Source organism: Mytilus galloprovincialis, chromosome 14, assembly GCF_965363235.1.
Source record: "Mytilus galloprovincialis chromosome 14, xbMytGall1.hap1.1, whole genome shotgun sequence".
Taxonomy (NCBI): domain Eukaryota; kingdom Metazoa; phylum Mollusca; class Bivalvia; order Mytilida; family Mytilidae; genus Mytilus; species Mytilus galloprovincialis.
Window position 1 is genome coordinate 6477984 of NC_134851.1, and position 17353 is coordinate 6495336.

Sequence of the window (17353 nt, forward strand, 5' to 3'; positions counted from 1 at the left end):
CATTCTTGAGTTGTCTCCCTTAACAAAATTATATGCAAGTGGGGGCATAATCAATATGATCCTATTTCTTAGATATCTTTGGAACATTTAAAAGTAAAATCACAAACATACTGAACTAAGAGGAAAATCTATTCGGAAAGTCCATAATGGCATGGCAAAATTAAAATACAAAATGCATCAAAAAGGACAGGACAAGAACTGTCATATTCCTGACTTGGTACAGGTATTTTCAAATGTAGAAAATGGTGGATTAAACCTGGTTCTATAGTGCTAACCCTCTTACTTTGATGACTATAATGGCAGTATATAAAGACTAGGAATTTTCTTAACTCAGTTTTGCTAAAATTTAAAATTGTGGAATAGAGGCTGATTATAACATAGAGAATAATACATGGCAAAATCCGTATCATATGTCGTATCATCCCGAGACATCAATATCAGCCCAAGGGCCTTTAGGCCCGAGGGATGATATTGGTCGAGGGTGATACGGCATGTGATACGGATTTTGCCATGTATTATACGCTTTATCATATATTTCAGCAGAAGAGTATAATATTATATGAACTGTTTTCTGATCCATAGCACTGGGTTACCTTCAGTTCTACTTGTTTCAAAGACCTTAAAGAACTGTTCAATTATTCAAAGCACCATAGTTATCTTACAATTTGCGTGCTGCTGTTTTAAAAAAATATTTTGTTTATTATTGTATTTATTTGTGTGTTTTGTATTTTTTATAGTTGCATTTAGTGTGCCAAAAAATATGAAAACTTGACGTTCGTGACGTCACATACAAAACAATGACGTCATTAAAAAAAATGACCTATTTTAGGACAACTTTTCTTGAGCAATTAAACTGACTTTATGTATAAAAAAAAAAAAAAAAAGTAGGGGTGTGATAAAGGGTAGGGGTGCGATAAAGGGTATGCGATAAAGGGTAGGGGTGTGATAAAGGGTATGCGATAAAGGGTGCGCATCAAAGTTGCGCGATATGGATTAAACAGCAGGCTATTTATCACATATGCAAAACTACTGTATTTACTACTAAACATATGATAAAAAGCGATATCAAAACACATAAATATATGAAAAACTGATATTAACTATCTACTGTATATTCAGAAATTAATGCGAGGTTTTTATTATTGCGAAAAATGCGACAGAGTTGTAAACGCAATAATTTAAACTTTGAAATATTTTAAATGAATTAAACAGGATTTTTCTCAAAATCTTAAAAATTAAAAGCGCATTTAAGGGGGCTTGCGGGTCTAAATCAACTTTTTTTTCTAATATAGGATTTTCCTATATTTTTCTATGATTTAACCTTATCTTATACCTAATGGAAATATAAAATAAAAATATGGGGTCACCGTTCATTTAAGCTCACAATTTGCCTCCGAAAGAAGCATACATTTTTGTTAATGTCCTTTTTTTCTGTTGAACTAATAGGAGAAATATTGGTAATATCGAAATAAAAAAATAACTAAATTACAGAAATTGCTAAAATTTTACAATTATTTAGTTTATGTACAGCATGTTTGAAAACAATAATAAAAAATATAGGTCACCGATGAGTTAAAAAAGATATTTTAATTTAAACGTCCAAAAATGCCTTTTTTGCACCAAAGGGAGATAATTTGGAGCTTTTTCAATGATATGAACATTTTAAAAGTCATCTGTGGCCAAACCAAATCGATTTTTCTTGGGTGATTTTTGTGCCATATAATAAAGTAATAGTTAATTGTGTAATAAATACAATTTGTAATGAAAAAACAAATGTTTAATTTTTTGCCGATTTTTTTATACCCGCGAGCCTCCTTAAGTCTAAACTGACAAAATCGCAATAATAAATGCACGCAATAATTTCTGAATTTACAGTAGTTAAAATGTATTGTGTAATCAGAATTAAGACTGTTTACAATACTGTTTGTCATCCATGAAAGGAAATTTGACATGGGTCTAAAATGTTTTTTGGTCAAATATTTGGTCAGTCATGGTACAATGAAGGTCCTTGAATTTGAAACTGGTGCCCTGTAATAATGTTATTGCTTTAATAGGGGTAGAAAGGTAACAGAAGAGAAACAGGACAAGAGGATGGAAGATAAAACACAGAATCTGCCATCCGCTGATACAGTGTATAAAAAATGGGGGTAAGTTCATACCAAATAAAACACAGAATCTGCCATCCGCTGATACAGTGTATAAAAAATGGGGGTAAGTTCATACCAAATAAAACATAGAATCTGCCATCACCTGATAGTGTATAAAAAATGGGGGTAAGTTCATACCAAATAAAACACAGAATCTGTCATCCGCTGATACAGTGTATAAAAAATGGGGGTAAGTTCATACCAAATAAAACATAGAATCTGCCATCAGCTGATAGTGTATAAAAAATGGGGGTAAGTTCATACCAAATAAAACATAGAATCTGTCATCCGCTGATACAGTGTATAAAAAATGGGGGTAAGTTTATACCAAATATAACATAGAATCTGCCATCCGCTGATACAGTGTATAAAAAATGGGGGTAAGTTCATACCAAATATAACATAGAATCTGCCATCAGCTGATAGTGTATAAAAAATGGGGGTAAGTTCATACCAAATATAACATAAAATCTGCCATCAGCTGATAGTGTATAAAAAATGGGGGTAAGTTCATACCAAATAAAACATAGAATCTGTCATCATCTGATAGTGTATAAAAAATGGGGGTAAGTTCATACCAAATAAAACACAGAATCTGCCATCATCTGATACAGTGTATAAAAAATGGGGGTAAGTTCATACCAAATATAACATAGAGTCTGTCATCCGCTGATACAGTGTTTAAAAAATGGGGGTAAGTTCATTCCAAATAAAACACAGAATCTGCCATCAGCTGATACAGTGTATAAAAAATGGGGGTAAGTTCATACCAAATAAAACACAGAATCTGTCATCCGCTGATACAGTGTATAAAAAATGGGGGTAAGTTCAAACCAAATAAAACACAGAGTCTGTCATCCGCTGATACAGTGTTTAAAAAATGGGGGTAAGTTCATACCAAATAAAACACAGAATCTGCCATCAGCTGATAGTGTATAAAAAATGGGGGTAAGTTCATACCAAATAAAACATAGAATCTGCCATCACCTGATAGTGTATAAAAAATGGGGGTAAGTTCATACCAAATAAAACACAGAATCTGCCATCAGCTGATAGTGTATAAAAAATGGGGGTAAGTTCATACCAAATAAAACATAGAATCTGCCATCACCTGATAGTGTATAAAAAATGGGGGTAAGTTCATACCAAATAAAACACAGAATCTGTCATCCGCTGATACAGTGTATAAAAAATGGGGGTAAGTTCAAACCAAATAAAACACAGAGTCTGTCATCCGCTGATACAGTGTTTAAAAAATGGGGGTAAGTTCATACCAAATAAAACACAGAATCTGCCATCATCTGATACAGTGTATAAAAAATGGGGGTAAGTTCATACCAAATATAACATAGAGTCTGTCATCCGCTGATACAGTGTTTAAAAAATGGGGGTAAGTTCATTCCAAATAAAACACAGAATCTGCCATCAGCTGATACAGTGTATAAAAAATGGGGGTAAGTTCATACCAAATAAAACACAGAATCTGTCATCCGCTGATACAGTGTATAAAAAATGGGGGTAAGTTCAAACCAAATAAAACACAGAGTCTGTCATCCGCTGATACAGTGTTTAAAAAATGGGGGTAAGTTCATACCAAATAAAACACAGAATCTGCCATCAGCTGATAGTGTATAAAAAATGGGGGTAAGTTCATACCAAATAAAACACAGAATCTGCCATCAGCTGATACAGTGTATAAAAAATTGGGGTTAGTTCATACCAAATAAAACACAGAATCTGTCATCCGCTGATACAGTGTATAAAAAATGGGGGTAAGTTCATACCAAATAAAACACAGTGTCTGTCATCCGCTGATACAGTGTATAAAAAATGGGGGTAAGTTCATACCAAATAAAACACAGAATCTGCCATCATCTGATACAGTGTTTAAAAAATGGGGGTAAGTTCAAACCAAATAAACCTTATCTTTTCAAGTACTGTAAAAGGTCATGTATAATACGCATTTATAAATAATCACAACTTTCAATTTGTAAAGGTAAACAACATTATGGAATTAACATTTTTTTTTATTTCTTAATTGTAGTTTTGTATAATCCGCTCTCCTGTCTAGCAATTTACATTTAAAGTAAAAATCAATTGATTACAAATGTCTGAAATTATTGAATTTATAATTGTAGTATTAGACAAGAGGCTAAATTTTTATTTTCATCTAGATATTACATGTACACATTTCATATTTTTGCAGGGTAAATTATCCAAAGAACCCTAAGCTGTGTTACTTGTATCCACCACCTACAGTCAGTATCATAACAAATATAGCAAATGCTCTGGCCTCATGTCCGAGGCTCTACGTGCAGGTAAGTTGACATGGAATATTGAATAGTTATCAAAGATACCAAGATTATAATTTAATACGCCAAACACGAGTTTAGTCTACATTAGACTCATGAGTGACGCTCAGATCAAAATAGTTATAAAGCTAAACAAGTACAAAGTTGAAGAGCATTGAGGACCAAAATTACAACAAGTTGTGCCAAATATGACTAAATGTAATCTATGCCTGGGATAAGAAAATTCTTAGTTTTTCAAAAAATTCAAAGGAAATTTATAAAAATGAAACTTGAGAACATCCTATTAGAATATTTTGCTATTCAATAGTTACTGCGTACATGTACGATATGTTGTATTGTACATAATCAAAAAAATTAATATTTTAAAATATTTTTGGAATTTAAAAATATGAACTGTAACGTTATTGTGATTATTTTAGCCAGGTTATAATTTAAATGCATTTTACTTGTTGTAGGTGTAAAATTTGTACATTAAAGAAAAGCTAACCCTTCACATCAATTTAGGGTGTATTTTTTTCAAATTTAAATGATCACAAATAAGTGAAAATTTCCTAGTTTTTACTAAAAATATGCTGCATATCTATCACCCAAGTCATTCTATATTGAGACAAAATAAAGTATCTTTTTTTGATTACAGGTATTGCATTTAATGAATAAGATGAATTTACCAGCTCCATTTGGTGCAGTAACTCCTACCCCTCCTATCGTAAGTATAACTCCATTTGGTGCAGTAACTCCTACCCCTCCTATCGTACGTATAACTCCATTTGGTGCAGTAACTCCTACCCCTCCTATCGTAAGTATAACTCCATTTGGTGCAGTAACTCCTACCCCTCCTATCGTAAGTATAACTCCATTTGGTGCAGTAACTCCTACCCCTCCTATCGTAAGTATAACTCCATTTGGTGCAGTAACTCCTACCCCTCCTATCGTAAGTATAACTCCATTTGGTGCAGTAACTCCTACCCCTCCTCATACATGTGATTCTTCCGGCGGGAGTTAAAATCTCCCGCTTTTCAGACCCTCTTCCGTCCCTCCCATTAAAATTTGAAATCTTCCGCTTTTTGAAAATGTCAATCTCGAAAAATTTTCAGTAGACATTTCTGTTTACAAAATAGATACAAACAGGGAAAAAGTCCGAGAAACTCTAAATTGATATGGGGAAACTCCGAGAAAATCGGAAGTTTCCTTTAATGGAATTTGTGTCAAAAAGGTAAATAGGAAAATTGCCTCGAGTAATCAATGAAGGTGTTAAGGATTGGACTGTATATACAACAATAAAAGATGATTGGCATTTACCTAGTAATCAACTAGCTAGTTAAATAAACATGTCTGGATGATTAAAAGTGATACTGACAATGGAACAGTTGTATAAACATCGACTTTAATAAATTTTGATGCTGTTGAAAACATGGAACAACAGACTTAGTTTAAAATGAACCTCAAAGACAATAAAATCAACTCAAATATGATATGTCTTCTATCTGGTCCAATGGAATACCTAAATAAGTGTGTTTGTCTTATAATTTGACAGAATGCAAACTGTATGTTATCACCAAATACTTGTAAATGTACCCCAGCATCAAATTAAAGAAGACACAATATCACTATAGCCAAATTAAAAAATGGTGCAAGTCCAGTGACAAGAGTCAAGGCCATGCTTACTACACTTCATGCAAAGCTGACTATGGTGGCCCTAATTACTTGACCAAAAATATGGAGACAGCTACCCATCAGAAAGCCCACAACTTTATCAATTCAACACCTTCTGTTACAAACATGTTCAGTAGTGGTACAAAAGTTGACAATGTGGCTAAAGCAGATGTACTTTTTGCCAACTATGTATGATGGCTGATCACTGTATCTTGAACTATATAAAATTATGATGAATAAATATTTGAACCCCTCCTATCTATCTTCTATTTTACTAAATAAAAATGGCTATGTAGGTGCTTGAAGGTATGGAATCATTGTTGTGTTTTAACAAAAAAGGAAGATTATGCAGTTTAAACACACACGAAAAAATCTTGCATATATCGATAAAAAAATCTTGCGTATGTCGATAAAAAGGTCGATAAAAAATCTCCAGTTATGAGGCCCAAACTCCAGCTGAAAATTTCCATATCTCCAGTTGTGGCTTGACAACTCTGTCACATGTATGCCTCCTATCGTAAGTATAAATTCTTTGTATGGCACCCTTAAAATAATCTATGATAATTAAAAAATATTGCTTTTGTAGAATAGTATTGTTGATATCAAATTCCTAAGTCAATTAGCTTTTAGAGTAAGTTTTTTTAAAGGATCAATAAGTTTACCAGGATCATTCCTAAATTTTTATGATACGGTAAACAACATCTCTGTAAAAATGTGGATGTGCGCGCTATCCTGTTTGAAATAAGTTTTAGGTACAACTGTTCTTCAAAACCAAATTTTTATATCGTTGGAAGAATTAAGTAAAAGTCTTTAAGTTATTTGTGGTATCAAAATCCCTGATTTACCGTTAATTCATAAATTATGTTGATGAAAATCTAAAACATCTACATACATTGTATTTTTTTTTTACAGCCTTTAAAAGAATCAGCTGTGATACGTGAACCGGACAATACAAAAACAGAGGCAATGGATGTCTCTAGTACAGAGGAATCAGAAATAGAAAGTGAGGGAGAATCTCAAAAGTAAGTTATACTAATGTGAGGGAGAATCTCAAAATTAAGTTATACTAATGTGAGGGAGAATCTCAAAAGTAAGTTATACTAATGTGAGGGAGAATCTCAATAGTAAGTTATAATAATGTAAGGGAGAATCTCAGTAGTAAGTTTTACAAAGTATGAGGGAGAATCAGTATCTCAAAAGTAAATTTTACAAAATGTGAGGGAGAACCTCATAAGCATGTTTTGGATAGTGTTAGGGAGAATCTCAAATGTTTAGTTTGCAAAATGTAAGAGAGATTTTAAATAAGCTCTCCTGGAAAGTGATGTAATTTTCAGTAAAGTAGTCATGAAAATAGTTTAAATTGTTTACAAAATACACAAAACTGTTACCTTGATCTTCAAAATTCACTAAAAGGATTTCTTGCAAACATTTAGTATTTTGCACATAATTGATTAATTTTGTTTTAGAAAAAGCACTGATCAGCCCTCATTAAAAAGACATATGAGGAAAAAACCAAAACTATCTAGCAAGCGTCCAAGATTTCTAGAAAATTTGGAGATTCCTGCTCAATCAAATGTTCCTGTCATGATGCCAAGTAAAGTCTTTGAAAATGTACAAGAACAACTTCAAGCCAAGAAAATACAAATGAAAATACCAGAAGCCATTATTCATGAGCAACCACCACAAGAAATAACAAATCCAGGTAAGACGAGTACCAAAAACTATCAAATATTGAATACTAAACTAGAGGGTTCAACAGGTCAAAAAAACTTCAAGAAACAACAAAAAAAATTGGCATCAAACTTATCTTTCAAAAGCAAGTCTCTTAATCAATCTATTAATGTAAAAAGTTTTTGATGTAAACAATATATGCTGTGACTAAACTATTTGTTCACATATATGCTTGATTGTTTGATTGAGTTTACAAAAATGTGTTCAAAAAATAAGTTGACCTATAGTTGTTAATTTCTGTGTCATTTTGGTCTCTTGTGGACAGTTGTCTCATTGGCAATCATACCACATCTTCTTTTTTATTGTTAAGCATTTATACAATACATATTCTAGTGTTTCTTAAAATTAAAGTATGCAGTAAGTTCTCTCATCATTTAAGCCTTTTGTGTCAATAAACCAGCAACCAAACAACACAACACAACAAAGAAAAAAGAAATGTTGTGTTATTTTACAATAGATAAAATTGAGAAAGAGACAACAACCCAACCATAAAAAAAACAACTGCAGAAGGTCACCAAAAGGTCTTCAATGTAGCGAAAAATTCCTGCACGCGGAGTCGTCCTTCGGCTGGCCCCTAAACAAATAAATACTAGTTCAATGATAATGAATGCCATACTAATTTCCAAATTGTACACAAGAAAATAAAATTAAAATAATACAAGACTAACAAAGGTCAGAGGCTCCTGAATTGTGACAGGCGCAAAACTGCGGTGGGGTTAAACATGTTTATGAGATCTCAACCCTCCCCCTATACCTCTAGCCAATGTAGAAAAGTAAACTCATAACAATACGCACATTAAAATTCAGTTCAAGAGAAGTCCGAGTCTGCTGTCAGAAGATGTAACCAAAGAAAATAAACAAAATGACAAAAATACACAAATAACAACAAACTACTAGACTATGTCAAAAGCACTAAATTGTCGTAAGAAGTTGTAAGTACATCCCGAGAAACAACTAAAGATCTTCTGTCATGTCTGTAAACTCCAGAGTGCATTAGCTACCTCCTTCAATGAAAGCTAGCCATCATGATATAGCCATTTCTACCTCCTTCAATGAAAGCTAGCCATCATGGCATAGCCATTTCTACCTCCTTCAATGAAAGCTAGCCATCATGGCATAGCCATTTGTGCTGAAATTAGTGATAAACACCAACAATCAATAAACAACACTTTAATTTACAAAAAATACTAATATTTACAATGAAAATAAAGATAAGGTTTCTTGTTCAGAAGAGACATATAATTTTTTCTCATAATGAATTTATAGGTGTTAGAGGGAAAGTGTGTAAAGTAATTTTGTAAGCACTATGTGTTTATTTCATGTTCTTTAAACTTGATTATGTTTCTCATTGGTACATCCACATACCAATCTTCCAATTAATTTAAGTGAAAGTGATTTTCAAGTTGTTATCTTTTCCAGAACCTGGTTTTCTATCAGATGTACTATCATCATTAAACAGAGCAGAAGAAATCACAACTGATGGAGGATTTGGCAAAATAGAACCTGTCAAAAAGGTAATCATAGGTTTAATCATTTGACAATGTGATGAAATACTCATACTTATATATTAAGAAATAGATATCTTGATGGATGCCAGGAGATTTTTTTTGTCACCATATTGGAGATCACCTGCACAAATTACTTCATAAATCAACAAATTTAACTGGTCATTGTAACTGCTAGACTTGAGATGAAGGTTTTATCTGAGCCTCGTTAAGTTCAACCCTACAATATAGTTTAATAGGATGTCTTATCAGATTTGTTGGTACCACATGTTTCAATATCATCCAAAATGGTGTTCAAGGGAAATAACTCAAATTAGGAAATTACATGACTTCATAACCTATCTGTAGATTCAGACCAAGAATCAAGGTTATTATAATTGTTACCATAAGGAAGTGAAATATAGAAATAAAAGTTATGAGCCAACAAGTCAGCAACCAAATGTTGAACTTTACATTTACATTTACATAAATCAGGCCTTTGGTTTCATACTCTTGAATTGTTTAACATTTGTTACGGTAACTGTGGATTCATTATTATTCATTGAATACAAATTTCTGTGGGTTTCATGGGAACAGGTGAACCACGAATTTAAATGTTCAACAAAATACAAATGTCTATAAAGTTGTATCCAGACTTTGGCAGAACCACATAATCATATATCCATGAAAATGCAAGGTTTCTGCTATCCATGAAAATTAGAACACAAAAATAAATTAATCCACATTATCTTGGGACCTTTTATAGCCTTAGCTACTGGTGAGTTGTCCGTTTTCTGTTTATAGTTGAATGCTGATCAAGCTCTTCTTCAATTAGTAACAACAAGATCTCAAATCTATTTAATGAATTTCAAAAGACAATAAAAAAAATCTTCAATAAATTTTGTTTGTCAATACAATATTTCAGATATCAGAGAATGTTGAAATAAAGGACACTAATTTACCTTACACAGTCGACTCGAGCAAGTTCTTAACAATAGAAGATATAAAGAAAGGAAGAATATCACAAAGTGGTTTGTACATTTATATGGTGGATAAGTTACTTGCAAAATATATACATCAAGGAGACAGATACCAAACAACAAAAATAACCAATATATATCTGTTTGTCCATTCATACTTTGTCAGATTATATTTTTGACTAAGGTAGTATACATGCTCCATGAATTTGTGATCAGATTGACATGAAACTAGTAAAACTGTTTATCATGAAAGTCCAAGATTATTCCTGCATGAATAAAGGAGTTGTTGGGGAGATAGTAACCCAACACCAACAAAAAACATATGTCGATTCATCCTGTATCAGATTAAAGGATTAGGGGCAATAAGGGCCAAAATCGGCCCCAGCCTAGAACAAATTCATTTTTTCTGAAAATCATGCCTGAACAAGCCACTTTTTAGAACAGAAAGATTTTGTTCATATCTCAAGCCGTTTTTACGTAAGAAACTTTTAAAACTGATGACAAATAAATAAAAAAATCGTCTTTTTCCATGGAATATTTTTATTTGTAGCCGTTTTGAAATTTCAATGTAGCATATCCGGTTTTAACATTCAGTTGATAAGGGAAATGTTATTTTTCAACTCATACATTGTACAAATGCTATTTCATAAAATTTGTTTACAATTCATTATTATTATAATACCATAGTTACCGTTGCTATGGCAACAGAAACATACCTAAAAATAGTGAAATCCGAGATAAGAGCTTTCAGCAAGCTTGGATGTTCAATTGTTGGACAATATAATTTTCTTAAACTTCTTTTAAGAAAAAAAAAAAAGTTTTCGATTTCCAATATAAAGATGATAAAATCTTGGTCGTAGATATACATAAGAAGATATGGTATGATTGCAAATGAGACAACTGTCCACATAGGCCTTATTTTTTTTTCTCGAAAACATTGGAATTCCTTGTTGAGGAAAAATTATATGAAATATTTGTTTAAAATTAATGGAGAAAATTTTTTTTCAGGAATATTTCAGAAACTTTTTGACTCAAATCAAAATGTCAGTAATAGGTCCTATTTTCATTTGAAAAAAAACACGAATTGTCCTATAAAATTCTGTATAAACATTTTAAAATGATTATTCTCTCTAAATATTTTACACTTGATACACTTGAAGACACTTAATTTTTGAAAAGGAGAATTTTTTTAATTTAAAGTTTTAGATATTGACATTGTTTTTTAATGATTCTTTCTAAAATACTCTTAAACCAAGATTATTTTTCTAAGATGCCCAGAAAGTCTGATCAGAAAAAGAATCAGATCTACCTGGAACAAAATATACCTGTTCGAAAAAAAAATTTAATCTGTTTTTTAATCAATTGATTTGTAATTGGGTCGTTATCTATCTCAACTCTCTCTTAAAACTTTCATAGAATCCTATTGAATGTGGACATCTACACTGAAAATAGAATTAACAATAGGTATATGCATTTAGTATTTGTTTCAAAGAATCTAGTAAAATGTTTATTAATTCCGCATTATGTGACCATTATTCTTTATTTTCTGCAGTCCGCAATTTTCTGTGAGTAAGGAATGGATATACTCTTAATATCAAAGTCACAAGCTATAAAGAACATACATTGTCATTATGCTTTATCATGAAAATAAGTGTTAATCAGTTATGTACTTATTTATTAAATCTTACAATAATTGCAAATACATGTAGTCATATATGAAAAACATGTATATGAAGAACTATGTTGAACTAGTAACTCAACATATCAGAAAACATGAAGTTATTGTCTGAGAGATTCGAAAAAAGGCACAAACTACAACTTGATACATTTGGCCGCTGCATGACAAAAGATGAAGACATTGTGACATGAATATTAGTTTCTGAGAGAAAAGAAATGTGAAGAAAATATATTTTTGACAAACGGACGGTCATACGAACGGATTAGGTGATTAAAATACATGTATATAAGAATTCAGTCATTTCAACCCATGCATTAATTGAACTGCCTTTCTGTAAGGTTTGAAGAACATGGATTGTTTTTTTTTCATATACACCTATACATAAAACCAGAGAGTACACTTTTACACAAGACACATTTCCTGATAACAGATCTAACTTTGTATAAGTACAATTTTACATCAAAAGGAATCGAGAAAACTAACAACTATTATTTCAATTCGGAGGATGCAGTTAGTTCAACATTTCTAGGCATATCAATGTGTGAAAATATCATACATTGTAAAGTATATGATTAAAAAAGGAATGAAATTTTTGTCATTTCTTCCAAATCAAAAATTATGAATTTTCATGTCATTCACTCTTCATCATTTGCTTCCTCGTTGTCACTTTCGTCAACAGTAACTGGATCTGGCAGGTTACGAGCGTCCAGAAGATATTTGCTCCAATCTCGACAGTTTTCAAAAATATTATCCGTGTACTTTCCAATACCAAGATACCAAATAAAGGCTGTAACATGAGAGCAGGTTCCTACAACACGACTTCCGGCTTTGCATTGGCAATACCAACCCACGACACTAATGTCATCATATTTAACCCATAGACAATAGCATTTTGATGATATATGTCTTGACTGTATTTTAGCACACAAAAGATTCTCTTCATGGTCACATGTAAAAACTTCATAATTACCATCGTCATCTAAGTGTTCTCTGGTATAACTTGGAGCAAGTTTAAGTTGGTAGACTCCAACAGTAATACTTCTTATATCTTCTTCTGATAATCGGGGAAAAGAAGGGGCGGATGAAGCATCAATCTTTTGCCATTTACAAGAACGTTTGTCAAGGCCTTCCTCTATTATTTTCTCATGAAGTAAGTTTTTTTGCTTTGAAAGATAAAGCATTTTAGACGCCAATTGTTCATCTTGCTCTGAGTCCCCTGTATTTAGTTCTGGCCAATATTTGTTCATGATTGCACAGGCAATGTTGACATAATCAGACACAAATGGAATTTGGCTATTTGGTAGAACTCTATCTAGATATTTCCACGATTTAATGCGGCCATTAACGGACTCTACCACCCAACGGATTTTCGTAACAAGTCTTGTTACGTTGCTGTCTTCAACTGGAAGTTGAGACTCCCCTTTTTTATTAAAAGCTGGCATTTTTGTTTGAATACCCATTTCTTGCAGTAAGTCAAGTGCATCTCTAAAACCACGGTCAACAATCATAATATCATCCTCAGCCACCCATTTCTTAAATTCTTCAATGTCATGTTGGATGATGTGCTTCATTATTTGTGCATCGTTGTTTTTTCCGTCGCTATAGTAAGGTCCAATTACACTTATAATGTAACCAGAAGTTGTTACAAAGACCATTGGTTTAACCAGTGGTGGATGTTTGTGCATGCTATAACATTTACGTTGGAACTTGAATTGTGCACTTTTCTGGATATAGATATAAGTGCCATCTGCTACTATAATTGCTGGATACATTCCTTTACCGAACAGTGATTGCGCTAGAGGTCGAGTATGCGATGTTATAACCTCTTCCCTACTTATATGATTAAATCCAAGATTAGATGGAACAAAATTTTCAGACAAGTATTTTCTAGCTGATGCAATAGCACGTCTTACAGAATCTTTACCAAGATTAAAAAGTGTTGATAGAAGTTTATTTGATAAACCGGACTTCAATTTGGTTAGAAATATTCCGATACAAGTCCGGACACTACGAGTCCGAGAATCCCGTAAATTACCCTTTTGGACAATTGAACATAGGTCATTAAAGTTTTCCTTAGAAAGGCCAGTAAGATTTAAAATGTCTGAGCTTGTAAGGGCATTTTCTGTGTCAAAGTCAATTCGCCGCTTGCTTCCTCTCAAGGCCATATCTCGGATTTGCGTAATAAGGTCCATTAAATCAGTACGGTTAAAAATGGACGAGGACTGCGAATGCGAAATTCTGTCAAGTGCATCAGGTAAAAATATTTCATTGCACAAGTGTCCTGGACAACATCTGGCACCAACTGTGAGTATAATGAGTTAATCTAAAAAGATATTAAATCTAGCGTTTGTTGGGACAACTACTAGCTTTGGGCCTTGGCGTTTACACACAACACACTGCGAGTGGCCACCTCCAGCTGATGGTATAGGCAGTGCGATACTTGGTGGAGATTTACATGGATGGCATCTGGCATACTTTGCTGGAGGGACGTACTCCGTGTCATCATTAATTGATTCAGATATTGTAGTTTGTATTGGGCATCTTATTTACATTTGTGTCAATTTCTCGAGAGCATCGTATTCTGCATTTATTACATATTACACTGTTAGCGTGATTAATTTTGTCATGTTCAATGAAAAACTTCTGTTGTAAACATTTACGTAGTGATTTATTGTTGGGTCCAATAAGTTTCCGCCTGTCTCTGGTTTTTGGTCTTTTTGAACACAAAATGCAAGTATAGTTTCTTGGGGTTGACATTCTCTGAAAATTAGAAATAGAAATTGTTAAACACTTAGCACGAGGTAAATCAGAATAAAATAAAGAATATCCAAAGTGTGATTTAAAATTGAGAATATCAAAGTGCGTACGTTTTTTTGGTGTGTTTATTTGTCTGCGCACCATGTGTGTTTTCTTTTTTTTGTTAATTTACATGTCAATTCCTTCACGAAATATCAGTTTTGAAAACCCTGATTGCCCATACTTAATTATCGTTTTACGTTTACAGCTGATTTCCTAATGCTTGTAGAATAATACTTTGGATGGCTACAAACATTTGATCAAGCTTTGTAATAACAATTGGCATCTTCAAACAATATATACTCCGGCATAGTTAAACATGTATATATTATATTTACATTTGATTGGAGGCTATCCCAATTACAATTTTATACAATATACAAAGAAAACAAACAAGCTTACCGAAGTCTTGCTCTACATGTATTAGGAAATTAGCTGTAAACGGAACCTACTGACAAAAGTTCATGTCAGTATCAAAATCACGGATAGTTAATAATAATAAATAAATACTCTTCACTCTTCACATATTAGATATACAGCATAAAACATGGATTCAAAGACATAACAAATAAACATTTATAGGACAGCAACCCCCACCCATATAACAAAACACAAACAAAAAGCCGTACATTGACCTATAATGGTTTACTTTTTTAAATTGTTATTTGGATGGAGAGTTGTCTCATTGGCACTCACATCACATCTTTCTATATCTAAACAGAGGGAAACATATAATATTCAACAAAATAATTCTACTCAATATTAAAAACTCTTAAGTCTTTTCGAAATGTAAATAATGCATGCTCTCATCAAAATACGTTTACCATAATTACTAGAAGTTAAAACACGCAGTCTTAATCCTATACTCACCTTAAGATCATGAGTTCCTATCAGGAACCGACGTATCCATGTCACCCATTACACGTTTGCATTGTTTAAACCAGCTCAAAATCTGTTGAAAAAAATTCAAGATTATCAAAATAATGTATATTTATTTTGAACTGAATATGATAGGTTATTAAGGGAACATTTTATGGTTAGAATGTTTATCAAAATTACCATGAAAATATAAATAACCATTCTTTCAATTTAAAAATAAAAGATTATTACTTCTATAGCCGCACATTATAAACTGTCAAAATTAGTATTTTTGATTCTGTGCCTGATAATATAAATGTATCAATTAATCATCATTAAAACATAGGTTAATTAAACTCTTTATTCGAGCACAAAATGCTTTGAGAAAATGAATCAGTTAAAAATAAGGAACTATACCTCATTATGGCACCATTAAGTATGTAAGTGACAACTGCTACGTAGTACATACAGGTGAAGTATAATGTCTATTCAAAACAACATGTATACTGCTCTTCAGTAAATATCTATAAAAAAAACAGTTCATCATTCAAAATCACTCTTTAAAACGTTATGACAATATAAAAAAGCATTTATGCCCGAAAAAAAAAATTAAAAAAAATCGAGCTTCGATCTCAGCATCCCCGCCTTATTAAACTGACGACCTTATCCTCACGGCCATCGCTGCAATTGTCTATAAAGTGGTAAATAACAGGTACTTAAATTCAACAGTACGTTAGAAAGGTGTCTTTAGCATACGACACCTAACATTTCAAATTGTAGGATAAATTGTGATCTTTTCATTGTTTATTTTAATGTTTGTATTCAAAGTATAATGTTATAGAAAAGTGACTCTCAAAAATTCCTAGAACAAGTAGTTTTCAAACTCCGTAAATGATTTCTTTTCATTTTCATCACCCACGCAATATTTATATTACGAACTGTTAAAAATTATTGCCGTGAAAGCACATTTCTTGTGAACATACCGATTTATTTATGGTATATTTTGATTTTCTTACGGATTCATGCAAGTATTAAGTTTTTCAAGTTAAAATCGTGAAAATACTTACCGTGAGAAGATATGACATAATGTATTCTAATATACTGTACGGACCCCGCATATTTCTGTTTAGATAAATCGATAAGTAAATTAATCAACATACCCTTTTGAATTGCAACCGAAATTGATAATCCTTTGCACAGCTATTCTCAAAAGTTAAGCGAAATAGATCGGGTCTAAATTACTGCTGGTAACTATAGACGCTTTCCTTTTGTACCGGGTTGTCCTAAAAGATGTCTTCTATACTCTGAACCGGCTTTTTCAATTTCCGCAACTTCTTTTCTATGATCATGTTTATATATAGAGTGATCAGACAATCTAAATATTTAACATGTCACAAATCAAATAAGTTACTGTAGAATTAAGTTTTTTAATGATTTTTTTTTTATTTCATTTTTTTTATTTTTTATTTTTCACCAGACATCGTTTGACAACTCTATTCGATCCACAGTCATGTCAACAATAATCCACGAAAAAGACTAAGGAGACTAAAAGAAGTGTTAAAACAATCAACATTGAAATAAATAATATTAATTTGCATCACGTGGAAGTCGAGTTGTATTTGCGAGTAAACTGGTAATCTGAAACGGGTTTAACGTCAGGTGTTCAATGCCTCCCTTGAAGAAACGATTCCGCTTTTGACAAAAAATTCATACC

At 32.3% G+C, this 17353-nt stretch overlaps 2 protein-coding genes and 1 long non-coding RNA gene across 5 annotated transcripts in view; 1 reads left to right on the forward strand and 2 right to left on the reverse strand.

Annotated features, from left to right (window-relative positions):
• Window positions 1–17353, forward strand: part of LOC143059431 (RNA-binding region-containing protein 3-like) — a 48615-nt gene that overhangs the window by 15139 nt on the left and 16123 nt on the right. For both annotated transcript variants that reach the window (XM_076232924.1, XM_076232925.1), the window contains exons 5-11: window positions 2055–2147; window positions 4354–4465; window positions 5097–5165; window positions 7025–7134; window positions 7579–7814; window positions 9263–9357; window positions 10253–10358. In XM_076232924.1, the coding sequence (XP_076089039.1) occupies window positions 2055–2147; window positions 4354–4465; window positions 5097–5165; window positions 7025–7134; window positions 7579–7814; window positions 9263–9357; window positions 10253–10358 (821 nt within the window). The remainder of the gene's footprint in view (window positions 1–2054; window positions 2148–4353; window positions 4466–5096; window positions 5166–7024; window positions 7135–7578; window positions 7815–9262; window positions 9358–10252; window positions 10359–17353) is intronic.
• LOC143059028 (uncharacterized) lies at window positions 12142–14287 on the reverse strand. Its single transcript, XM_076232494.1, has one exon. It carries the CDS (start codon window positions 14175–14177, stop codon window positions 12621–12623), a length of 1557 nt encoding a protein of 518 aa, XP_076088609.1. The 5' UTR covers window positions 14178–14287; the 3' UTR covers window positions 12142–12620.
• Window positions 14364–17114, reverse strand: LOC143059029 (uncharacterized). Of its 2 annotated transcripts, XR_012973346.1 has the most exons (4): window positions 16800–17114; window positions 16057–16163; window positions 15652–15733; window positions 14364–14745 (listed from the first exon to the last, which is right to left on the reverse strand). It is a non-coding gene; the product is annotated as an uncharacterized LOC143059029 (long non-coding RNA). The 2 variants fall into 2 exon arrangements; XR_012973345.1 differs by lacking the exon at window positions 16800–17114 and having other exon boundaries at window positions 16057–16391.

Coding starts and splice junctions, on each gene's coding strand:
- LOC143059028 (XM_076232494.1), bottom strand. CDS start 14,177: ATGGACCTTATTACGCAAATCCGAGATATGGCCTTGAGAGGAAGCAAG.